The sequence below is a fragment of the Saccostrea echinata genome, unplaced genomic scaffold (assembly GCF_033153115.1).
Source record: "Saccostrea echinata isolate AGI-Se365-2 ecotype Australia unplaced genomic scaffold, CSIRO_AGI_Sech_v1 ptg000020l, whole genome shotgun sequence".
Taxonomy (NCBI): Eukaryota; Metazoa; Mollusca; class Bivalvia; order Ostreida; family Ostreidae; genus Saccostrea; species Saccostrea echinata.
In genome coordinates, this window is record NW_026889769.1 from 673,686 (window position 1) to 696,197 (window position 22,512).

At 34.4% G+C, this 22,512-nt stretch overlaps 1 protein-coding gene and 1 long non-coding RNA gene across 2 annotated transcripts; one reads left to right on the forward strand and one right to left on the reverse strand.

The window, feature by feature from the left end:
• The first annotated feature begins 2,223 nt into the window (after window positions 1-2,223).
• On the forward strand, window positions 2,224-10,722 carry LOC133190030 (uncharacterized). The gene is made up of 5 exons (XR_009721553.1): window positions 2,224-2,271; window positions 2,364-2,485; window positions 2,743-2,832; window positions 3,054-3,128; window positions 10,655-10,722. It is a non-coding gene; the product is annotated as an uncharacterized LOC133190030 (long non-coding RNA).
• An 896-nt stretch (window positions 10,723-11,618) lies between these two features.
• On the reverse strand, window positions 11,619-16,309 carry LOC133190031 (GLIPR1-like protein 1). The gene is made up of 6 exons (XM_061325503.1): window positions 16,222-16,309; window positions 15,326-15,379; window positions 14,819-14,942; window positions 14,313-14,416; window positions 11,976-12,079; window positions 11,619-11,818 (listed from the first exon to the last, which is right to left on the reverse strand). The coding sequence occupies exons 1-6, from the start codon at window positions 16,288-16,290 to the stop codon at window positions 11,722-11,724; spliced, it is 552 nt and encodes a 183-aa protein (XP_061181487.1). The 5' UTR covers window positions 16,291-16,309; the 3' UTR covers window positions 11,619-11,721.
• Window positions 16,310-22,512: the final 6,203 nt, after the last annotated feature.

Here is a 22,512-nt window from a genome sequence, read left to right on the forward strand (position 1 = left end):
ACATACGTAACACATACGTGTATTCCAACCGCATGTTACATGTACGTGGTATAACGTATGGATAACATGCGTGTGACAACATACGTTTCACATAACGTACGTGAAACGTGCGGTTGGAATACACATACGTGTTACGTACGTTTCACGTACGTGTTACATATGGTATGTGCTACCACACGTTACACGTACGTTTATAAACGCATGGTTTACATGTGTATTGTCAACCACACGTTACACATACGTTAATGAACACATGGTTTACATATGTATTGTCAACCATACGTTACACATACGTTAATAAACGCACGGTTTACATGTGTATTATAAACAACACATTACACATATTGCACACACAGGGTTTACATTTATTATCAACCACACGTTACACATATGTTAATTTATGCATGGTTTACATGTATTAAAAACCACACATTACTTGTACGTTAATGACAAGTATGAGTGTTACCAGCTATGTTACATGTAGATTACTAAAAATTGTTTTACATGTGTGTGAAAAGCTGGCTGTGTTTGAGAAGGCTGTATATTCTCTATATTAATGGTACTTTTACATACATGTACGATAAATGTAGGTCAACTATATATAATTAAATTCAATCCTTTTTAATTTTTTTTATTTCAATTTCGTTTAATTAATTAGTAAAATTATTATTTTATTTTTGCCAACAAGTGAAAAAAATCCCTAAAAGTTTTATTGTTGCTGGGACTATATAATATTCTTAAATTGGTGACATTTTCAAATACAGTAACAGGAACTTTTTGTACAAAAGTACACCTCAGACCAAATACTTTTTTTTACTTAATAATTCAGAGTGAATTCGGAGAACTAATCAAGATAATGTTTAACAATCAACAGGTCCGGCACAATCTCTTGATTAAGCTTTATAGCTTGAAATAGCTATATAGCTTTATTAAGCTATTCAAAATAGCTTGATAAAGCCATTTATATGCAGGTTTTCACAAAAATGTTATTTGTACAAAATAGACAAAAAGTCACAAGTATTTGACTATTCATATATGTAATATGGGTTATCAAATCAACAACCCAAATCAAAGATAGTTCTAACATTGCAGCATTTGAATACTTTTAAGCAAAAGATGAATTTCCATTGTTTGGGTAACTGTACACTATCTTGTGTGAGTTGAGGCATGGATAAGTATGATTGCTTCTCATTGTACTGAATTATTACCAATCAATTATCTTGTTGACCATAATTGGCCTCCTTTATAATTTCATTGAAGAGGTAACTGTATCAATTGCTTTATATAGCCCCCAAAACTTTTAGAACTTTGAGTACAAAGTCTCTTAAGGAGACGCAATTTGATGAGTGATTTTTACATGCATTATTTTCATAAGAGTTCAAGGTTGAATATCATCACTGCACCAAGGTGCGACTTTTTGTACATACTTGGAAAATAACACATTTGAGAAAAAAGTGTGATAAAATAGCTAAATCAAGCTATTCTGAATAGCTTAATAAAGCTATATAGCTAAATCAAGCTATATAGCTTAATCAAGAGATTGTGCTGGACCTGATCAATAACCTGTAATTCATGAAACAGAGTATTGCGACCAACTTGGTCCAAGTATAAAATCCCTCTTAAAACGGGACCCTAGATCATAAGTTGCGTGGATTTTAATCATTATACTGAAATATATTTTAAAGATTTAACTTTTTTTTCAATAAAATAATATCATATCATGATCTATGATAATGATGATTAAAACCCAATCACCTCTGAAAGCTCACAGGTGTGTGCATTGTTGACTTGTTGTGCGTGTTTTGCGTCTTTAATGTTCCAATTTATTTGTTTACCTTACGTCCACTTGCATGTCTGACATGGAGTAATCAGTTCGCATTGGTGTATAATTTACTCTTAGAGCAGTAAAACATAGCCTACATTAGTACATACAAATACACCAACCAATCTCGTAATGTGTATATCGGATATCGGTAGAGGCACATAAAATTGAACTCGATCATCGGTAGATATAATCATTCCGAATTCAGGAGCAAAAGCTGAATTTGAAAAAAAAGAAAATCACGATAATTTCACAACAGAACTCAAATGGAATTCACCTAAATAGGTATTACATAATTATACAGTTGTTAGCGTCCGTATAACACTAAATATGTAAAATGTACGTTCCGGAATTTTCACCTCCGATTATTATTTACGTTAATGGGTGACGTCACTGGTAAGAAGTCTGACGTCTGCAAGACAGTGTCTGGAGTTAGGCTAGGAATAACGGTGAGGAATATATAACATCAACAGTTATTTAATTACTTTATATTTCAGACTGTGTTGCATGTAAACTAACGGGTGTGTTTCTTTTATTTTAGTGTATAACATAATGTAAACTTAGTTTACCAAATAAGTAAGAAAATATTGACGCAGTCAACTGTCTTGGTCAGCACCCCAGCCCAGGTGTGAATCAACACTGGCACATTATATCAAAATTAAGGTGAGGTATAAAACATACTGTTATAAAAAAATATTTATTGTAAGATTTTTTTAGCCTACCATGCAATAAGATGCAATAAAACCCTTGATGGAGAAAGTTCCACCCACACAATTTCTTTACAAAACATGTAGAGGAAATATAAATTATCTTTTAGGGCAATAAGGGTGTAACATTTATTTTTCAGATGTCTTTTTCATACAGTCCTTATGAATATAAATAATGTATTTTGAGATTGTGATTTTAAATGTACACTCCAGGATGGTGGCTGAAGCTCATCTCCTATGTAAACACCTAAATGCCAAGTCTGGACTTCAAAAACAGATTCTGAAAGTTTAACCAGCATTATGGTAATACTCTTAAAAAAGAAATCAAATTTTCTGATCCCATTGCTTTTAGACTTGCAATTTAATACATATAATATCATGTAATGATGTGCATTACATTTCAATCACAAGAGGAGGAATGTTAAACGTTATCAGTAAAATAAGTAATTTTTCATATTGTTTGTTTTGCTTTACAAGTCTAAAATGCAGTTTTTGTTAACATATATTTTCTTTTTTACCCCAAGGACAAAAAGTATACACTTCAAACAGACACAAAAACATATAGGTCCATGCCAAGCTATGAAAGATTTATGCTGAGGGTAAGTTCTATTATTATATAGAATTTAATTGTCAGACATATGGTTATGTCTAAAACTTTACTGTTGTATTTATATCAGTGATAAGCAATATTTTGCACCTGAGCTGACTTACATGTGATCACAAAAAAATGTTACAACTAATTAGATAACCTGAGTCAGTCATGACCTATTGCTATCTGTTTTTAGCTCACCTGAGCTGAAAGCTCAAGTGAGCTTTTGCTGATCACATTTTGTCTGTAGTCTGTCTGTCTAGCTGTCCGTCTGTCTGTAAACTTTGACATTTTCAACTTCTTCTCCAGAACCACTGGCGTTCAAATAAAGGGCCACACCTTCAATAAAAGGGAGATAATTAAGAAAAAGTGAAAATTTAGTGGGATGTTTTAAAAATCTTCTTCTCAAGAACCTCTGGGCCAAAAAAGTTGAAACTTATAGGAAACCTTGTATGTCAAAGTGTAAATTCAAATTTGTTTAAATCATGAGCCCCGGGGGTAGGTTGGGGCCACAATGGGGGATCAAAGTTTTACATAGGAATATATAAGAAAAAATCTTAAAAAATCTTCTTCTCAAGAACAGCAAAGCCTTGTTTAGTCATATTGATAAGGAAGCATCATCAAGTAGTGTAGATTCAAGTTTGTTCAAATCATGACCCCCCAGGGGTAGAGAGGGACCACAATGGGGGATCAATATTTTACATAGGAGTACATAGGAAAAAAACTTTAAAATTCTTCTTCTCAAGAATAGCAAAGCCATGAATAGTCATTTTGAAATGGAAGCATCCTTAGACTGTGTAGATTCAAGTTTGTTTAAATCATGATCCTCTGGGGACAGGATTGGACCATAATGGGAGATCAAAGTTTTACATAGAATATATAGGAAAAAATCTTCTTCTCAAGAACAGAAAAGCCATGATTAGTCATGTTTATATGAAAGCATCATCAGGTAGTGTAGATTCAATTTTGTTCAAATCATGAACCCTGGGGTAGGGAGAGGCCACAATTGGGGATCAAGTTTTTACAAAGGCATATGTAGGGAAAAATCTTTAAAAGATTTCTGCTCAAGAACAACAAAACCATACGTTATATTAATATTTCTTATGGCTTGCGGGTGTGTCATCACCTTGACCCAAGGTCATTTGGGCAAGTTCAAGGTCACTGACAGAAAAAAATCATAATTCGTGTTTACACAAAGATTGCTTATGACCTGAAGGTGTGTCATGACCTTGACCCAAGGTCATTTGGACAAGTTCAAGGTCACTGACAGAAAAAGTTCATAATTTGTGTTCGGTCTGTATCTTTACTATGGAGGATAATTTTGGATGTTTGGAGTATCCACTTCACACAAAGATTGTTTATGACCTGAGGGTGTGTCATGATCCTGACCTATAGTCACATACTGTAGAAAAAATGGATAAATAATGCATCCATACTTCCCAACAGAGAAATACTTGAAAAATTGTTATTAATTTTTCAATGTAATAAAAAACTAGATGCTGTCATGAGACAGTAATACCCGCACTAAGGTGTTTGCCTCTAAATGCACACTCCTTCATATTGGGCTTACCAAGGAAAAAGTCCAAATAATTCTATAATTTACACAGTACATGTATTCGTCAAATCGAGCATAAAATGCTCAGGTGACCATGTGACCCATGAACCTCTTATACGCATTTCATATACTTAATTCATTACCAGTCTGAAATAACAGAATTTAATTAATGATGTAAATTAGGTTTTGATAAAAGGGGGGGGGGATATAAATTTTTGGCCCATAATTGGAACTTTTTAAATTTATTTTCTCAACAACAAATAATATTATTTTAGTACAAAGCGTTTTTGATGAATTTATCAAAATGTGCAAACTTTTTTTAGTATTTGATTAGGCAAAAACCTCCTTGAAAAGCCATACCCAATCAATTTTGTCACCCCCCCAAACACACACACACAATTTGCCTGTTTTTGGAAATAGGCCTAGATGGCAAAGTTATGTTAAAACATCGTTTGTTATGATAATTTAAAATTTGTTCCTGTACTGTACATGTATGTGAACACCTTTTTGAAAATTTCTACATCACATTGGGCTTGCGTCACCCTACCAGTACTAGTACTAGTTTTACCATTATCATTTTTAGATTGCACATGCCATGTGACATGGTGCAGTGTTACATGTATATCAGTGGAAATTAATTCATTTTGTGTTTTAATTGGATTATATTTCATGAAGTTGACAGGACCTATGACAGTAAGTACAAGTTTAAGTATAGATTGGGGTAAAATAAACCGAAATGCAAATGGTTAGGTTAAAGATTAAAAAGGATCAAAGATCATCGGCAATCTCCCATGCAGAGTTGTCGTTCGTTTCTCTCTGACACTGAATGTATGAGCCGATGGTAGAGAGTGGATCATCGGATGCCACAATAGACAAATTTCACATCCTAATGAGTTATCTCCTGTTGTCGGCATTACATTCAGTTACAGGCACAGATCCGGGAATTTTTTTCCGGGGGGGGGGGGGGGGTCCACACCTCGGTCCAAAAAAATTCCAGCCCAGAATTTCCTGAGGAGCAAAAAAAAAAAAAAAAACAAACAAACAAACAAAATAAAAACAATGATGGTGGGGTTCATGTTTTTAAAGGGGGAGGGCATCCAAAGTCATTTTTTATTTGCTTCTGTAAATCAGTTAATAGTCCTTTTTAAATAACTCTGCAAATTCCAGGGGGGGGGGGGGGGGGTTCAATCTCCCTAGCCGCTCCCTGTCCCTGAAATGACAAATGATCATGTGACTCCTAAATAGTAGAAAACTTTTCCATTTGACTATACATAATTTTGTTTCTTGTGTTATTATGTTATGTACATCTAATGGTTTAAGGTTATGAACCCCTGGACGTCATCCCCACTCTCTTAATGAACTGGAAATGTTCATAATATGACTACATCAAATTAAATAAAAGTGCATCAATGATAAGATTACTTGACATTTCATTCATGAATTTGGGTCAACCCATGTACCCTCCTAAAATTAGGAATGAAAATCATTCAAAGAGATGGACCATTAAACTATTTGTATATATTCACATTTTTTTTTATGTCAAACCAAAGTATTAGACTAGTTAGCATACATGAACAAACAGGGGTCTGGGAAGGGGAAGGGGCAAGGGGAAGGAGTTATCTCTTTATGTCTTAATTGTTGAAAATTCCTAAAATGAATGTTAACCTCAAATCCGACTTGTACGTCTTCATTATTTTTAAGTGGTGGTGTCTCCGTATGAGTGAAAAATTCCCAAGAGGGACATTTAACGACAAACAAACATTAATGACTTAAAAAACACAATATACATGTACATGTTTATTAGTCAACAGATATACTTCTGATCATATCTCTAGTTCTCCCTTGAATCAGAAATGATGATATAAATATTTTAAGAATGATTAAGAGTTGAAAAGGTTGTGCATTTTAAAATTCACTAAGCTCTGTAGTTGAATTAGCTATACCAGTTTAGCTTATTTTGCTACTCAACGCACCTTGATTAACTATTTTTAATCATACTGTTTTCTGAAATGTGAAATTTTTTCAACATGGATACAAGTCATACATTTTCAGCTTCTGAAAACAAAACTGCTTTTCAAATACTGTAACTCTTTCCAAGTACTTGTGATCATCAGTTTTTAGCTCACTTGAGTTTTTCTGGTTTTCTGATCACATTTTGTTTGTCATCCATCTGTCTGCCTGTAAACTTTTCACATTTTTGTCTTCTTCACTAGAACCGCTGGGCAATTTCAACCAACCCTGCCACAAAGCATCTTTGGGGAAAGGGGATTCAAGTTTGTTCAAGTGAAGGGTCACACCCTCTTTCAAGGGGGGATAATCAAGAATTAGTGAAAATTTGGTGGTATCATTTTAAAAAAAGTCTAATATCAAGAACCACTGACTGGGCCCAAAAAGTTGAAACTTTCTTTACATAGACTTAGTGTAGCTTCAAATTTGTTAAAATTATGACCCACTGGGGTAGGGTGGGGCCACATAAGGGGATCCAATGATTTACATAGAAAAATGCAGGGGATTTTTCCATCATAAATCTTCTTCTCATGAACAGCAAGGGCATTATTGTCATCTGTTTTCACAAAAGGGACCTAGGGGACATTAAATCTCATTTGTCTGTTAGTCTGTCCGTTTGTCAGTCTGTCCGTCTGTCACAATAAATTTAACCTTGGTCATAACTTCTGAATAATAAGAGATAGTGCTTTCATATTTCACATGTACATTACCTACAAGAACTTTCTAAACATACCATGATTTTTGAACCCATGACCTTGACCTTGAAGTTTGACCTACTTTTCAAAAAATTTAACATTATTTTAAATGATCATTTTGAAAGAGAAAAGATAGGGCGTTCATGTTATACATGTATATTACCTGTGACAAGACCTTTCTAAATATATCATGACTTTTGACTCTGTGACATTGACCTTGAAGTTTAACCTACTTTTCAAAAATGTTATATTTCCTTATAACTTTTGATTGAGAAGAGATAGGACTTTTATATTTGACATGTACATTACCTGTAACAAGATGTTTCCAAGCATGCTATGATTTTTTTACCCCTTGACCTTGATGTTTTACCTAATTTTCAAAAACTTTAACTTTGGTGATTACTTTTGAATGACATATGATAAGGCCTGCATATTTGAAACAATATGTCATAAATAATGGCATCCCATCCACTAGGACACGGAAAGCAGGGGACCACAATTCTTTGAATTTGCTTGTTAGTCATTTTGATATGGAAACATCCTCATATAGTGTAGATTCAAGTTTTTTATGCCCTGCCATGAATATGGCCGAGGCATATAGTGTTTGTCATGTCCGACTTCAATAAAACGTCATATGCTGATACATACTGATGTAAGCTTTTCAACTGCATCAAAATTTTTGACCTTGACTTTTCCTTTGACCTTGACCTTACTTTTCTTAAATTAGTGTCTAGATCAGTTTTGAATAAACAATTCAAGATATATTTATCAAACTTCGTATGCTGATATATACTGCTGAGAGATATCAATTGCATCAACTTTTTTGACCTTGACTTTTCCTTTGACCTTGACCTTACTTTTTTAAATTAATGTTTATCTACGTTTTAAATAAACCATTTCTGATATTTTTATTGAACTTCTATGCTAATAGTAAATACATACTGATATAAGCTTTTCAACTGCATCAGCATTTTGTCCTCAACTTTTCCTTAGACCTTGACCTCTCTTTTCTCAAATAAGTGTTAAGCTCAGTTTTAAATAAATCATTCAAGATATTTTTATCAAACCTAATATGCTGATATGTATTAGTGAGAGCTATACAACTGCATCAAAAACTTTTCACCTTGCACTTTCCTGTGACCTTGACCTCCCTTCTCTTTAATTTGTATTTTGCTTACTAAATAGTTTTAAAGAAACAATCTAAGATATTTTTATGTAAGCATGCACTTATACATAATTTTGTGAGAAATTATCATCTATATCCATTTTTTTTTTAGATTTTAGTTTCAATTTTAAAGAAACTGTTCAAGATATTCTCATCAAACTTCATACACTCATACAAATTTTCATGTTGCATTAGTAATATACATTCGGCGGGGCATTTATGTCCTATGGACATATTTCTAGTTTTCAAATCATGACCTCCGAGGATAGGGTCAGGCCACAATAAGGGATCAAAGTTTTATAGAGATTTAAAAGGAAAAAAAATCTTCAAAATTCTTCTTTTTAAGAACAACTAAAGCATGATTAATATGGAAACATTCCCAAGAAGTGTAGATTCAAGTTTGTACAAGTCATGACCCCATGGGTTTGGGAAGGGCCATTTTTTTCCTGCCCCTATTTGCTATCCACATGGAAATGCAAATTTTAAAACCATTTTACACATCCACAGGACAAAATCAATCATCTTCCAAATGATCATGATTTAAGGCTAGTGCATAAAATATAAGGGAAGTTCTGGGAACCAGGATGTTTAAACATGTTAAATATTTTTTTTTTAAAAATTGACCCCCATTTGACCCCCAGGGGGAAAATAAGAATTCCGAAACCTTACTGCACATCTATAGGACACCACCAACCATCTCCCAAAAGATGATTAGGCTACTGTGTAAAATGTAAGAGGAGTTCTGGGAACCAGGGGCTTTTTGCATAAAAAACCTCATTTTTCGACCCCATTTGACCCCATTGTGAAAATGAAAATTCCGAAACCTTACTGCACATCAACATGACACCACCAACCATCTCCCAAAAGACGTTTATGCTACTGTGTAAAATGTAAGAGGAGTTCAGGGAACCAGGGGCTTTTTGCATAAAAAACGTCATTTTTCGACCCCCATTTGACCCCCAGGGTGAAAATGAAAATTCCGAAACCTTACTGCACATCTACAGGACAGCACTAACCATCTCCCAAAAGATGATTAGGCTACTGTGTAAAATGTAAGAGGAGTTCAGGGAACCAGGGACTTTTTGCATAAAAAACGTCATTTTTCGACCCCCATTTGACCCCCAGGGTGAAAATGAAAATTCAGAAACCTTACTGCACATCTGCAGGACACCACTAACCATCCTCCAAAAGATGATTAGGCTACTGTGTAAATTGTAAGAGGAGTTCTGGGAACCAGGGGCTTTTTGCATAAAAAACGTCATTTTTCGACCCCCATTTGACCCCAAGGGTGAAAATGAAAATTCCGAAACCTTACTGCACATCTACATAACACCACCAACCATCTCCCAAAAGATGATTAGGCTACTGTGTAAAATGTAAGAGGAGTTCAGGGAACCAGGGGCTTTTTGCATAAAAAACGTCATTTTTCGACCCCCATTTGACCCCCAGGGTGAAAATGAAAATTCCGAAACCTTACTGCACATCTACAGGACAGCACTAACCATCTCCCAAAAGATGATTAGGCTACTGTGTAAAATGTAAGAGGAGTTCAGGGAACCAGGGGCTTTTTGCATAAAAAACGTCATTTTTCGACCCCCATTTGACCCCCAGGGTGAAAATGAAAATTCCGAAACTTTACTGCACATCTACATGACACCACCAAACATCCCCCAAAAGATGATTAGGCTACTGTGTAAAATGTAAGAGGAGTTTGAGAAATAAGAGTGTGACGGACGGACGGACGGACGGACGGACAGACATGAGTAACAACAATATACCCGAACTTTCTTTAGAAAGTGCGGGTATAACAATATTATTATTAGTATTGCTGTTTTACTAGGCTATGCCAAAGTTTCATTCATTAAAAAAATATAATGAGCAATTACCGGTGTAGCATAATTTTTGAACACCTTTTAGATCCTAAAATACTATTATTAGTGACTTGGCATCTTCTCTGAAAAACCCAGTGGGGGGTATTTGTCCATATTGGACAGTTCCAGTTTAGTTCTAAAGGGAGTCAACCAGGAGTTATATGTAGAAAATAATAATGTTCTGAAAAAAACTATGTGTTTTTCCATATGCAAATTCATTTAATATTTTCTTTTTCTTTACAGATGAAAGGGAATTGCAGAAGAATGAATTGATGTTAACATCTCAACATTAAATTTGGCTTAAATTTGAATATGTCTTTTGTTGTGATTGCCTAAAGAGCAATTAGGATCAGGAAATTTTAGATGAAGGATATCCAGATATGTACCTTCAAAATGTGGATCATTCAACAGATGAAAAGAAAATAAGCCCCTGAAGAAAATTATGTCAAATGCATGAAATGAATATTTTAATTGCACATCATTTTTGTTTCACCTATGTTTACAATATATATGTGAAAAAGAATGTTCGGTGGTCAAAACATATGTTTAACCATGGTTTGGCACATGTATGGTACTAAATATACATTTATCATATGAGCAGTGCATTTAACAAACATGTTAAACGCATGTTTCTAAAAACATACGTTACACACATGTTGCACGTACGTTATTCATACGTGAACCATATGAATAACGTACGTGTGCAACATGTGTGTAACGTATGGTAGTCAATACGTATGTTTCACATACGTGTCACGCATGATATTCATATGTGTGAAAACGTACGTTTAACATACGTGGTGCTTTTTTCATGTGATACGTACATGAAGTCACGTACGTATCACATACGTTTAACGTACGTGATACGTACGTGGCACATTTTGCTGTGTATAAACAACCGAAAAAAATCTGTGTATATTGCTTAAAACATAGGAATGAAGTTGCAATGCTATATTCAAATTTCTTCTCTTTGTAACAGTACACACTACGATGTATACAAATGCTGTGCGCGTACTGCTGTAAACGTATGGTAAGCAGTCAACAGCATACTTATTATGTATATGACTACAACCAGAGTTGATTACCAATTACTTTGACAACCTTAACCATATCCTTAAGGATTTGCTATTATATTAATGGAACTCCCAAAAAGTGCATATTTATACGATCAAGGTATATTTGTTTCAACAAACACTGAAGACTAAGATATATTGGTGTATTCTTTAATAACAAATATTTACTCAATATTTTAGTCATGGTGCATCTAAATTATATTTAGTTCAATATAATGTGTCACTCTTGCATCCTATCTATTTGTAGCACAGTCCTTTGTAACAACCATATCCCTTGGGACAACGACTGCACTGGCGCCCAGGAGTAAACGGCTTTTTTCCTATCCAGTTCCCTCTACAATAAGGTAAGGTAAAATTAAGCTTAAGTTTGATAACTCTATATTTTAATGATTTTCGGCATATAAACCTGAAATTTTATTTTACATATAATTAGTATTGAAACTTTTAAAAAGTAGTTTCTTTAATACAAATTTTCGACTTAAGACACGTACGCTGGTCCGTAGTTGCAAACATAGTTATATCCTCCTCTGCCTCGGAAAAAGTTTCTACAATACGCTACCCCACATCCAAGATATTCAGAGTCCGCCCATACAACCTAGGAAAAAGTTCTATAAAATAGAGATCGTTTACTAATATAGAAAGAAAAAAGTAAGACCAGGTTCCGTATTAAAAAGTTATTTTTATGATGAAGTTAATTAAATTTTGGTTCCTACTGCCTGATATACTTTATTTTCTCGAATACAATACACAACATTGACTATCTGATAGTCTTGTTGTATATTTCATTTGATGAAATGAAGTATATCAGGAAGAATACCACCATAAACAATGGATAAGTGCAATAATAATGACTACTGGTATTCCATCAAGAACAAGTCTTTGCCTGAGCCCAATCACCAAGTACAAAAATAAATAAATAAATAAATATATATATATATATATATATATATATATATATATATATATATATATATATATATATATATATATATATATATATAAGGGATGTCAAATCGGTCAACATTTGATAATCGGTTACTCGGACGATTTTCCGATCGAGTACCCGGGTACTCGGTAAAATTGTAAAATACAAATGTGTTCATTTCATTGAGACCAGTTAAGCCCTGTTTAACCCCATCGAGGTTTTTTTTAACGTTTTCTATGCCTGTACACAAACATCGAGCAAAACGAAAACGAAAATGATTTTTTTCACTAAATTTTTTTTATCAAATAAACACAAAAGATAAAGGAAAAAGAGACGGTATCGAGATCGCTAGACGTACAGTATATTATTTAATTAATAGTTGTATGTTGGTTGTTTTCCCCATATACGCTATGTTTACTTTGCACAGCTAATTCTAAACATTTTTTAAATCTTTAGTTCTTTCCTAATATTTTTTTTTCACTTTTGAAGTGGTAGCGGCATTTCTTTGCATGTCCGAATTCGCTACCGTATGCGACTGAACTAAATTATTTTAGGATAATAAACCCTAATTAAACAATGTTCATTAAATACTAATCATTAAAGCCATCCAAAAAATAACGGATCACAAGAGGTGATAACAGCTGTGTGCCAGGTGATAATTACTGTACAAACAAGTGCACGGCCACAGACAATAACGGGTATTAACAGGTGTGGATGACGCTAATTACAAGGAAACATGGATAATTCATTTTGAAACTGCATTTTTATAAGTTTTTGATTTAAAAAAAAATATATACTTTGTTCTTTGAAATATGAAAAAATAATATACATCCGAGTAACCGAGTAGCGATTTTTAGTATTCGATACTCGGACGTTCGATCGAGTACCCGGTTAACCGGGTACTCGTTGACATCCCTAATATATATACAAAGTCCGATGGTGACGCCAAAGTCCGATGGTCTCGCCAAAGTCCGATGGTCTGCGCCAAACCCCGATGGTTTGATGTCAGTACGGACGCCAAAGTCCGATGGTCAAGCTAAAGTCCGATGGCTCGTTTCCCATGGGACGCACTGCGCTAAAGTGCGATGGTCTGACACGCCAAAGTCCGATGGTGCAGAGAAACAATCAACGTTTCGTCACAATATTCCGACGTCAATCCTTGACGCCGTTGTCCTACAATCAAAACTTTTGAATCAAAAGCCATCAATTCAGAATTAGTCCTCGCATACAATTTTACTGATTTTGCTTATTGATTGCACTCATCAGAGATATTAGGGTTAATTCTCGCACACCACATGACTGATCAGGGTTAGTCCTTGCACATTATAGGAATTATGGGATAGCTATACGCACCAACCCAAGAGACTTAGGGTTATTCCTCGCACTCTATTCGACTGATTATGGTTAGTCTCGCACCCACCAAAGATATCTAGGTTACAGTTGCTATACACACTTTTCGAGCGATTAGGGTTAGTTTCGCACCTATCCGAGAGATTAGGGTTAGTTTTTTGCATAATGATATTTATTTATACTTATTTTTAAAGATCTTGGCATGGCGCGGCATCGCAATTCGGCGCAGTAGTACTATGACGTCACAAACGTTAATTGTTTAGGCACCATCGGACTTTGGCGTGTCAAACCATCAGGGTTTGGCGCAGACCATCGGACTTTGGCGTGCCCATCGGACTTTGGAGTCCCATCGCACTTTGGAGCCCTACATATATAAACAGAGGCAAAGATCTAAATAAGTGTGCTTCTGATTCGCCTTTGACGTCCCCCTACAATGTCACTTTCTGAAATATTGAATTAACAATGAAGTGAAGAATTTTGTAAGCTTTATGGAAGGTTTATGAAATGATATAAATAACCTAAACCACATTTTAAGCCTAATTACAATACATACCTGTGTGTAATGTCCACAGACACCAGAGCAATGGTTGGAATAAAAATTATACTGAGATTTTTCCGAATACCAGCTCCTTAATACATCAGTAGCAGATGCACGATCTGAAAAACATCATAAAATTCAATGTTTTGATATACTGGATTCTTGAGAAATGAAGATCAACTCTGATACTATCACTAAGAACTCCAGGACTGGCCACGTGATTTATAACCACGGCATTTTGTTTTACTGTGATATTAATTAAAGGGGTTTTTAAAATCACGTTTCTAAATTTCTTTTTTAAACACAAATATATTTTGATTACATATATTATTATTTTTTTAACCCTTTAATTGCTTTGAAAAACGGTCGTTATTAGGTGAAAAAAAAACGCCCGTAGGATTCTCTCAGTCAAAATCTCCACTAATCAGATAGCGGAACACATGTTACTAAAAATGAATGGGTGCTACTGGATTATCACTAAAATTAAAGACAAAGGGAAATAAAACTGAGGTCTTACTTACTAGTGCTGCGGTATATATTTTCACCAAGGTTGCGGAAATACCGTGATTTTCTCCTTGGATTGTGACCTTCACGACATGTATTTGCCCATTTCTGTGCTACATTAGCTAATTCTTTGCTCCATTTCTATAAAAACAATTCACCTTATTTTATTGTCAAATAAAAATAATGTTAAGGGCAAGATTATTTTTCAAACCCCGATTATTCAACTTTTTGGATTATCCATAGCATAAAAATGTAAATTATATTTCAAATCCCCATGATACACTATGAGCAGAGAAAGCAAGATATACTGCAGCTATTCATAATTACATAAAATGATTAAGAAGGATAATTTATGGAGTTTAAATTTAGGATATGCATTTAATCCCAGCATTCTTTTTCCATTCTTCTAAAAATATTCATAATATTTCCTCATACTAATATTTCAAAATATACACGAGGCTTCTGAATATTATTTTTTCAGTGCTTATAAAAATATAAGGTTCTTAAACATAAATGTATTTTACCATCATCTTCATATCTGCAGCTCCCTTTTCACGAATCCTCATATCGTTATGTGCCTAAAATTTTTGATTAGATTCCACAAATAAATAACAAAATTATTATAAGGAATATAAATTATATCAATTATATAATTTATAATTGTTAAAAGTCAAATAAATTTCCATTATGATAACTATTGCTTGGGCTTATGCTTCATAAGGAATTTCAATGTTTAGGCTGTGACTCTGGCTAAAATAAGAACAGGCATGTGTATAATCCGAAGGAACAAGCAAGTCTTGACGGTTTTGAGTGAAAATTCTAATAGAATGAAAAAGCTGAAGGTAACGAACAGTGTTCGATCTCATATATTCTGTAAACAATACAAATTGTGAACAGGAAAAAAATCGGGGCCCTGGTGGACTACGGATTTCTCCGTTCGCCCAATCGTGATAAAGTGCGAGTAAGACTTCTTTACGTCTCCTTAGCATCTGATCGTACCTCTGATGTTTTCAGAGGTCCACGTTTGCTTTTCTCACAGTCTGTAATGTTAATTTAATTTTTGAGCATGATTACTATTCATTATACATTTAATGGTATTCATTTTTCCTTTTTTGTTTTCTGATTCTCTAATATGTTTCTAAAACTCTTCACCCATCCTGACAGTTTCGAGGTTTTCTCTTAATATTTAGCACATCGTTTGACATATTAATCGACGGAATTCATGATAGAAATGAAGTTTTGTCGCTATTTAAAAGATCAGGGCTCCTTGTATTTAGGACCTTTTAAAATGATTGCTTTCAGGTCTTCATTTTCAACTTTTCATTCTTCATTTTTCTTGCACAACACCAGTGATGATGTGTCGAGCAGGACAATACACAAAACAAAGAAATTAACAAAAATAAGCATAAGTTATAAGTACCTGTAATAAATCTCTTTGGGCAAAAGTCCCATGACAGAGGCCGAGGAGAATGACCAGAATCCACCTCATGATTTTGTTCCAATTTCACATGAACGTTGGTGAGGCATTTATATAGGTTAATGCAAGCCTTCTTTTTTTAACATATCCCACTCACAAGATATTAGCAACAGTTTGAAAAGGGTTTTTCTGATGCATAATTAGTGAGCTCATTCAGTTTTCGTAAGATTTCATATCTAAACATGTTGAAAGGGACTCTTGATATTGACATTTTTTCCATAAAGAAGGTTATTTATGATTTTTAGCTGAATATATTATTCTAGAATAACCGTAATTGTGTTACAAAAAGTATTTCCTGCCATTGTTTTGCATTGTGTTTTCTTAATTAAACTGAATTCATGGTGATTGTATTAATATAATTAATAATTATAGTTTTTGTCCTCTCCAATATGTCAGTAAAATGCGCATTATCTTATTTGAAAAAGAAGTGGTTTGTAATAAAATATTTCCTACATTTTGATTAATAAAATACATGGTACATGTTCCTTGATTCTGTTAATTAAAACCAAAAATTTTTCCCCATTTGTTTATTTTGAGATCTGAGAAATAACAAAAAATGCAATTGCAACGCATTGATCAAAGTATTAATACTAAAAGTGTAAAGAATCTTAAAGTGAGTCAGGAATTCATCTTGGTCTTATACGTTGTAAGTAATCTCAAAGTCGGGATTATTTCTTGGTCTTATACTTGTATCTTGTAATGAAATATGAAGACAACGAACAGTAATCAAGATTAAAAGTCCATAGAAAAAATACATATTGGGAACAGTGCAAACACTGGCCTGTAAAAATATCAGAGGTGGGATCAGGTGCCATGGAGGAGTAAGCATCCTGTGTCGGCCGGCCACACCCGCCGTGTACTCTTTATCATAATCGGGCACCCGTAGACAATTTGGTGTGAAAATAATGGGCTAACAATTGTATGAAAAACGAAGGAATCTCATAGTCAGGACTATTTCTATAGCTTACTGTATACCTTGTAACTAAGGACTATTTTGTTGGGCTTATCTTAATTTGTTAACTATCCTGCCTTCTCAAAAGACACTCTGTTAGAGTCAAAATTACATTCATGCAGTTTACTGATATAATGTCGCTCCCTAGCTAGGGGTCCGTGTTTTAAGCCGAGTTCAAAGATATGTATTGTTTGTATTTTTGTTGTTGTTGTTGAGATTGACCAGTGTTCGTTATCTTCACCTTTTTCATATACTGAGTACATGCATACCAGGGTTCTCACTAGGATTTTGCTGACTTGAGTCCCAGGACTTAAGATTTCTGACAAGGTTGCGTCCCAGCTAAATTTGATGCGTCCCAGAAAAATTATGTTGAGTCCCAACTGAATTATTGCAGTGTCCTTCCATCCAAACATCAAAAAAAATCTTTCATTTTTTTTAACAGTTTGTTTACGAAATATTAACATATTCAAATATGTAAACTGGTGATGCATCCAAGCCAAAGTATTCTAAAATACACGCGTAATTAACTGCCATAAAAATAAACTTGGTGTTTATAATGCTAAAATTAACTGTTGCATAATCAATTAGTACCCTAAAGTTGACTGTATACAATCACAGGTGTCATGTGCAATGAGGCGTAACTAATCCTGTCGGTCGTCTGCACTGGGTGAAATTCACGAGATAATCAAGCCGCATTGTGTATACAAGCAGTAATTATGGTTTCTAGATAAAACTCAAGATTCAAAAGTGTTGAAAAAAAAGCTGCTTTGTGTTTACAGCTATCGGAGTTTGGCATGCAACACTATTATGACTATGGACTAATAAACATGAAATATCTTATAATCAATCCCTGTTTTTTTTGTAAAAAAAAAAGTAGAAATAGGTACAAGAAAAGTTGTTTCTAGGATAAACTTTATGATAGTTACAGGAAGGTTTCGATTAAATATTTCTTTGACAAATCCTAACATCTGAAACCTCCGGTTTTCGAAAGCACCCGAATTTTCTCGCTGACGAGGACGCGTCCACTCATGAGTCCGCGGACGCATCGTTTTTAAGAACCTTGCGTCCCAAATAATTTTGCTGCGTCTAGGACGCAGATTCTTGCGTTAATGAGAACCCTGCATACTGAATTCAGATTATGTCATGCAAGATGATCGTTACAACATTAATTGAAAAGAAATAGCTAAAACAACCATGTCATATTTTTCTTTTTTTGATATCATCAATTCGTGCACATACCCTGAATATATAGAGCACACGACCAATGCTCTGTTCTACAGATATCTATTATATTAAAATTATGTTTTTCAGCACATGTAAGAGCTTCATGGTTCTAAAACTCATCCCCTTTCCATGAAATAGGATTTTTGAGTGTGGACAATTTTCCTTTTTTTTTTTTGGCTTGTGAAATGTTTTGCTGGTAAGTTGTCAATTATTTTTCAGGCTACCCCTTTCAGAAACTATACTATGTGCTTGCAACATACTTAATGTACTTATTTACTCCATGTACAAATCCCTTTTAAGGTTACCTGAGTCACTCAGGTGACTTATTGCTATCTATTTTCGTCCGTCGTCGTGTGTCGTACGTTAACATTTAAACATTTCCAGCTTCTTCTCTGGAAACGCTGAACCAGTTTCAACCAAATTTGACCTATGGCATCTATTGGTGAAGGGAAATAAAAATTAAGAAATTCATGGTCTCGCCCCCCCCCTCCCCCCCCCCCCCCCCCGTCCTGAAAAGTGGGACTATTAACCATCAAAATCAGTGCAATCTTTAAAAATCATCTTCTTTACTCCTGAACAACAAGGAGTTGGCATGATTTCAATAAGTATTGAGCCCTCTATTAAAATTTTGAAATTCATGGCCCCTCGATCAGGGTTTCTGGTGTTAGGGTGGGCTATATTAAACTATACATTCTTTAAAAAGCTTCTTCTCTCCTTCTGTATATTTGGAAGACAAGCTAAGCCAATGATGTATTATGAATAAGGGTGCCTCTTCCTAAATTGTGAAATTCATGGCCCCTGGATCGTGGGTGCTGTTTTAGGACGGGGCTCTATTCATTCTAAAGTGAAAATGCATTATTTCTTTGAAAATCTTCTCTGCGCCTGAGTATTAAGCAAACAAAGTATATGGTAAGAATCATATTGAAAATAAATATATCATTTTAAAAATATTCAATTTCAACAAATTTTGGCATATGGTGTCTATGCATGAAGGGAAACAAAAATTGTGAATTTCATGGTCTCCCACCCCCACCCCCGGGATGGGGTGGGGGCTGAGATGTACGGCTCAACCATCAAAATAAGTGCAATTTTTTTTTACTCCTGGGCATCAAGCATTCAAATTGTTGCAGGGTTGAATAGACATTGAACCCTTTACCAAAATTTTGAAATTCATACCACAGAGTTTGGTGTTCTAGAGTTGCGTTATGATGCATGGCTATGATAAGCAAGGGTGCCTCTTCCAAAATTGCGAATTTTTGGGCCCGGCCCTGGATCAGGAGTTCTGGTGTTAGGGTGGAGTTCTACTGATCGTAGAGTGAAAATGCATACTCTTTTTTCTTTGAAAATCTTCTTCTCTGCCCCTTGGCATTTATTAAACATACTGAATGCATTGTTATGATAAGCAAGGATGCCTCTTCCAAAATTGTGAATTACTAGGCTCAGCTCTTGGTCAGGGGCTCCTGTGTTTGGGCGGGGCTTTAATGATTACTAGTGTACAATGAAATGTTTTATTTCTTTGAAAATCTTCTCTTCTCCTGAGTATTAATTAAACATACTAAATGCATGATTAGGATGAGCAAGGGTGCCGCTTCCGAAATTGTGAATGTCTATGCTCTGCCCTGGGTCAGAGGTTCTGGTGTTAGGGTGGGGATCTATTGATTATATAGTGATAATGCAATATTTTTTTTTATTAAAATCTTAATTCTTCTCTGTCCCTAGGTATTTAGCAGATTAACTAAGTGCATGGTTATGATGAGCAAGTGTACCTCTTCCAAAATTGTGAATTTCATGTCCCCACGGTCAGGGGTTTTGGTGTTGGGGGGCTGTGTTGAATCCATAGTGAAAATGCATTATTTCTTTGAAAATCTTCTCTGTTTTTTGGGCATTAAGAAGGTAGTTTGTAATACGTAGGCAAGGGTATTTTACCAGATTTTTGAAATTATGGACCACTTGGTCAAGAGTTGTGATGCTGGGGAGGACTCTATTAATTTGTTCATTTATTAATTAATTTTTCTACTAAGAGAAGTTATCCCCATTTGCTATTCACCTATGATAATTAATCACTGTGAATAACGAAATTGAAAGGTCAACTGAATAAGAGAATTATATAAGAATTTTATGATATGCTAGTATTAAATAAATTACAAAAATTATTTTCATGATCTTTTAATAATCAGGTAGCCTTGTTAGTATTAGATAAATAAAAATGAGAAGAATATATTATATATAATGTACCTTAATATCTTCGAAGGCCAAGATAGGCCACTGTGAGAGGGAATGAGATGGGTTTCCTAATAGTGCTCAAGTAACATTGCTTTGTTTGGTTTGCATGGTGATAGTGACAAATGGGGACCAGTACAGGCAAAGAAATTGATCTATTTCAAGATATTTTACTGAACACTAGACTAATTATTTTGTTGATCCCTAATCATCCTATTTCTGTTGTTTCGGGGCAACAATTTTGGATCTTTTACAGTGTTGTATTATACTCGGTTGACCCTTAAGGCCTTTGGGCCTCTTGATTAAGATCTTAAGAAGGGTCCACTATTCCTAGGGGAGAGGAAACCAAAAGTTGGTTGCAGCCTTCTTTACTATGTAGAATAAACACTGAAAATCCTTGGAGGGATGATCCGGTTCCCTGTTGGATCCGCTCCTTTCCTGCAATAACAGGATATGTAATTGGGACTAAATATAGGTCTTTGAAAAAGAGAAATGTTCGGCTATTTTTTTTAATCAAGTACCAAAATAACTTGAGAGGGATCGTAGTTTCTGCAGTTTTATAAGAACCACTTATGCAGAAAGAATAGATTACTTCATGTATTAGTAGATAATCTGATAGACACGTTTTGTTTTTCATAAAGAATTTTTTGAAAAACTTTTCTATGTAAATAACCTTTTTAATCTTTAATATCTAGATGATGAAAGATTTGTCCTTAAAGAATATGGAACAATATTGAGCAGTAAACATCTTTATGCACTGTTGCACTGTTTTAACGTTTAATTGCACACGTGTTAATGTATTTTTTATATGATATTATTCATAACACATCAACTTGAAATATAATCAATATGACACGTGTGGCTCCTGGGACATTGACTGGTCCGTTATGTAGGAGAGGCTTTGTTTTCCCTCCAGATACCAATTCCAAACATTTCTAATTAATAATCAACTAATTGTCAAAAACCGTTGTGTTCCACATCAACAACCGATTGCCTTTAGCTGTTTTATTTCCATTTTAAATTCGCGGAATCCACCAGAGTTATTGCAGCTGTGAATCGATGCATGATTTATTTGGGCAAGAGTTAAAAAGTTCTTGTACCAAGATTACAAATTAAAATGAGCACGTGTTTGAATATATATATGGTAAGGAAGGCGTTAATAATATATGGTCCTGTCCTGTGTAATTTTATTTATTTTTATTTTATAATTTGACCTGTAAATTATATTTATTACAAAATAATGTTTTAATAATATTTTAAATTGATGGTAAAACTCCGAGGTGTAGGTCAAAAATTCAAAAATGTTGGTACCCAAAGAAAGGTCTTGTCACAAGGAATACAAATTTGAAATATGAAAGCCCTAGTACCAATCGTTGAAAAGTTATAGGCAACGGTTAAAGTTTGGTAAAATTTTGCAAAAATTGTTCAAAGTCTGATAAGGAACATGACAAGGAGCACAAGGCGGGTGTGACCGGTCGACAGGGGATGCTCACTCCTCCATGGCACCTGAATCCACCTCTGATGTTTAAAATGTCCGTGCTTGCTCTGCTCCTGATTTGTATTGTCTAAATGGACTTTTGAGCTTGAATACTGTTCTTTATCTACATATTTCACTAAGTCACAAAAGGTCAATTTAGGTGTGTTACTGTAAACTTTATATTGTTATTATACATTATTTTTAAGTAAACTCATGTTTTGATCTCATTAAATTCAATAATTACATATGCTTTATTGCAAGAAAAACATACAATGGGCTTGGATTTGCGATTCTTTGGTGACATTTTGCTACCTTTTTTTTATATATCGATGCATTAATACCAAGTGACTTTACCTTTATC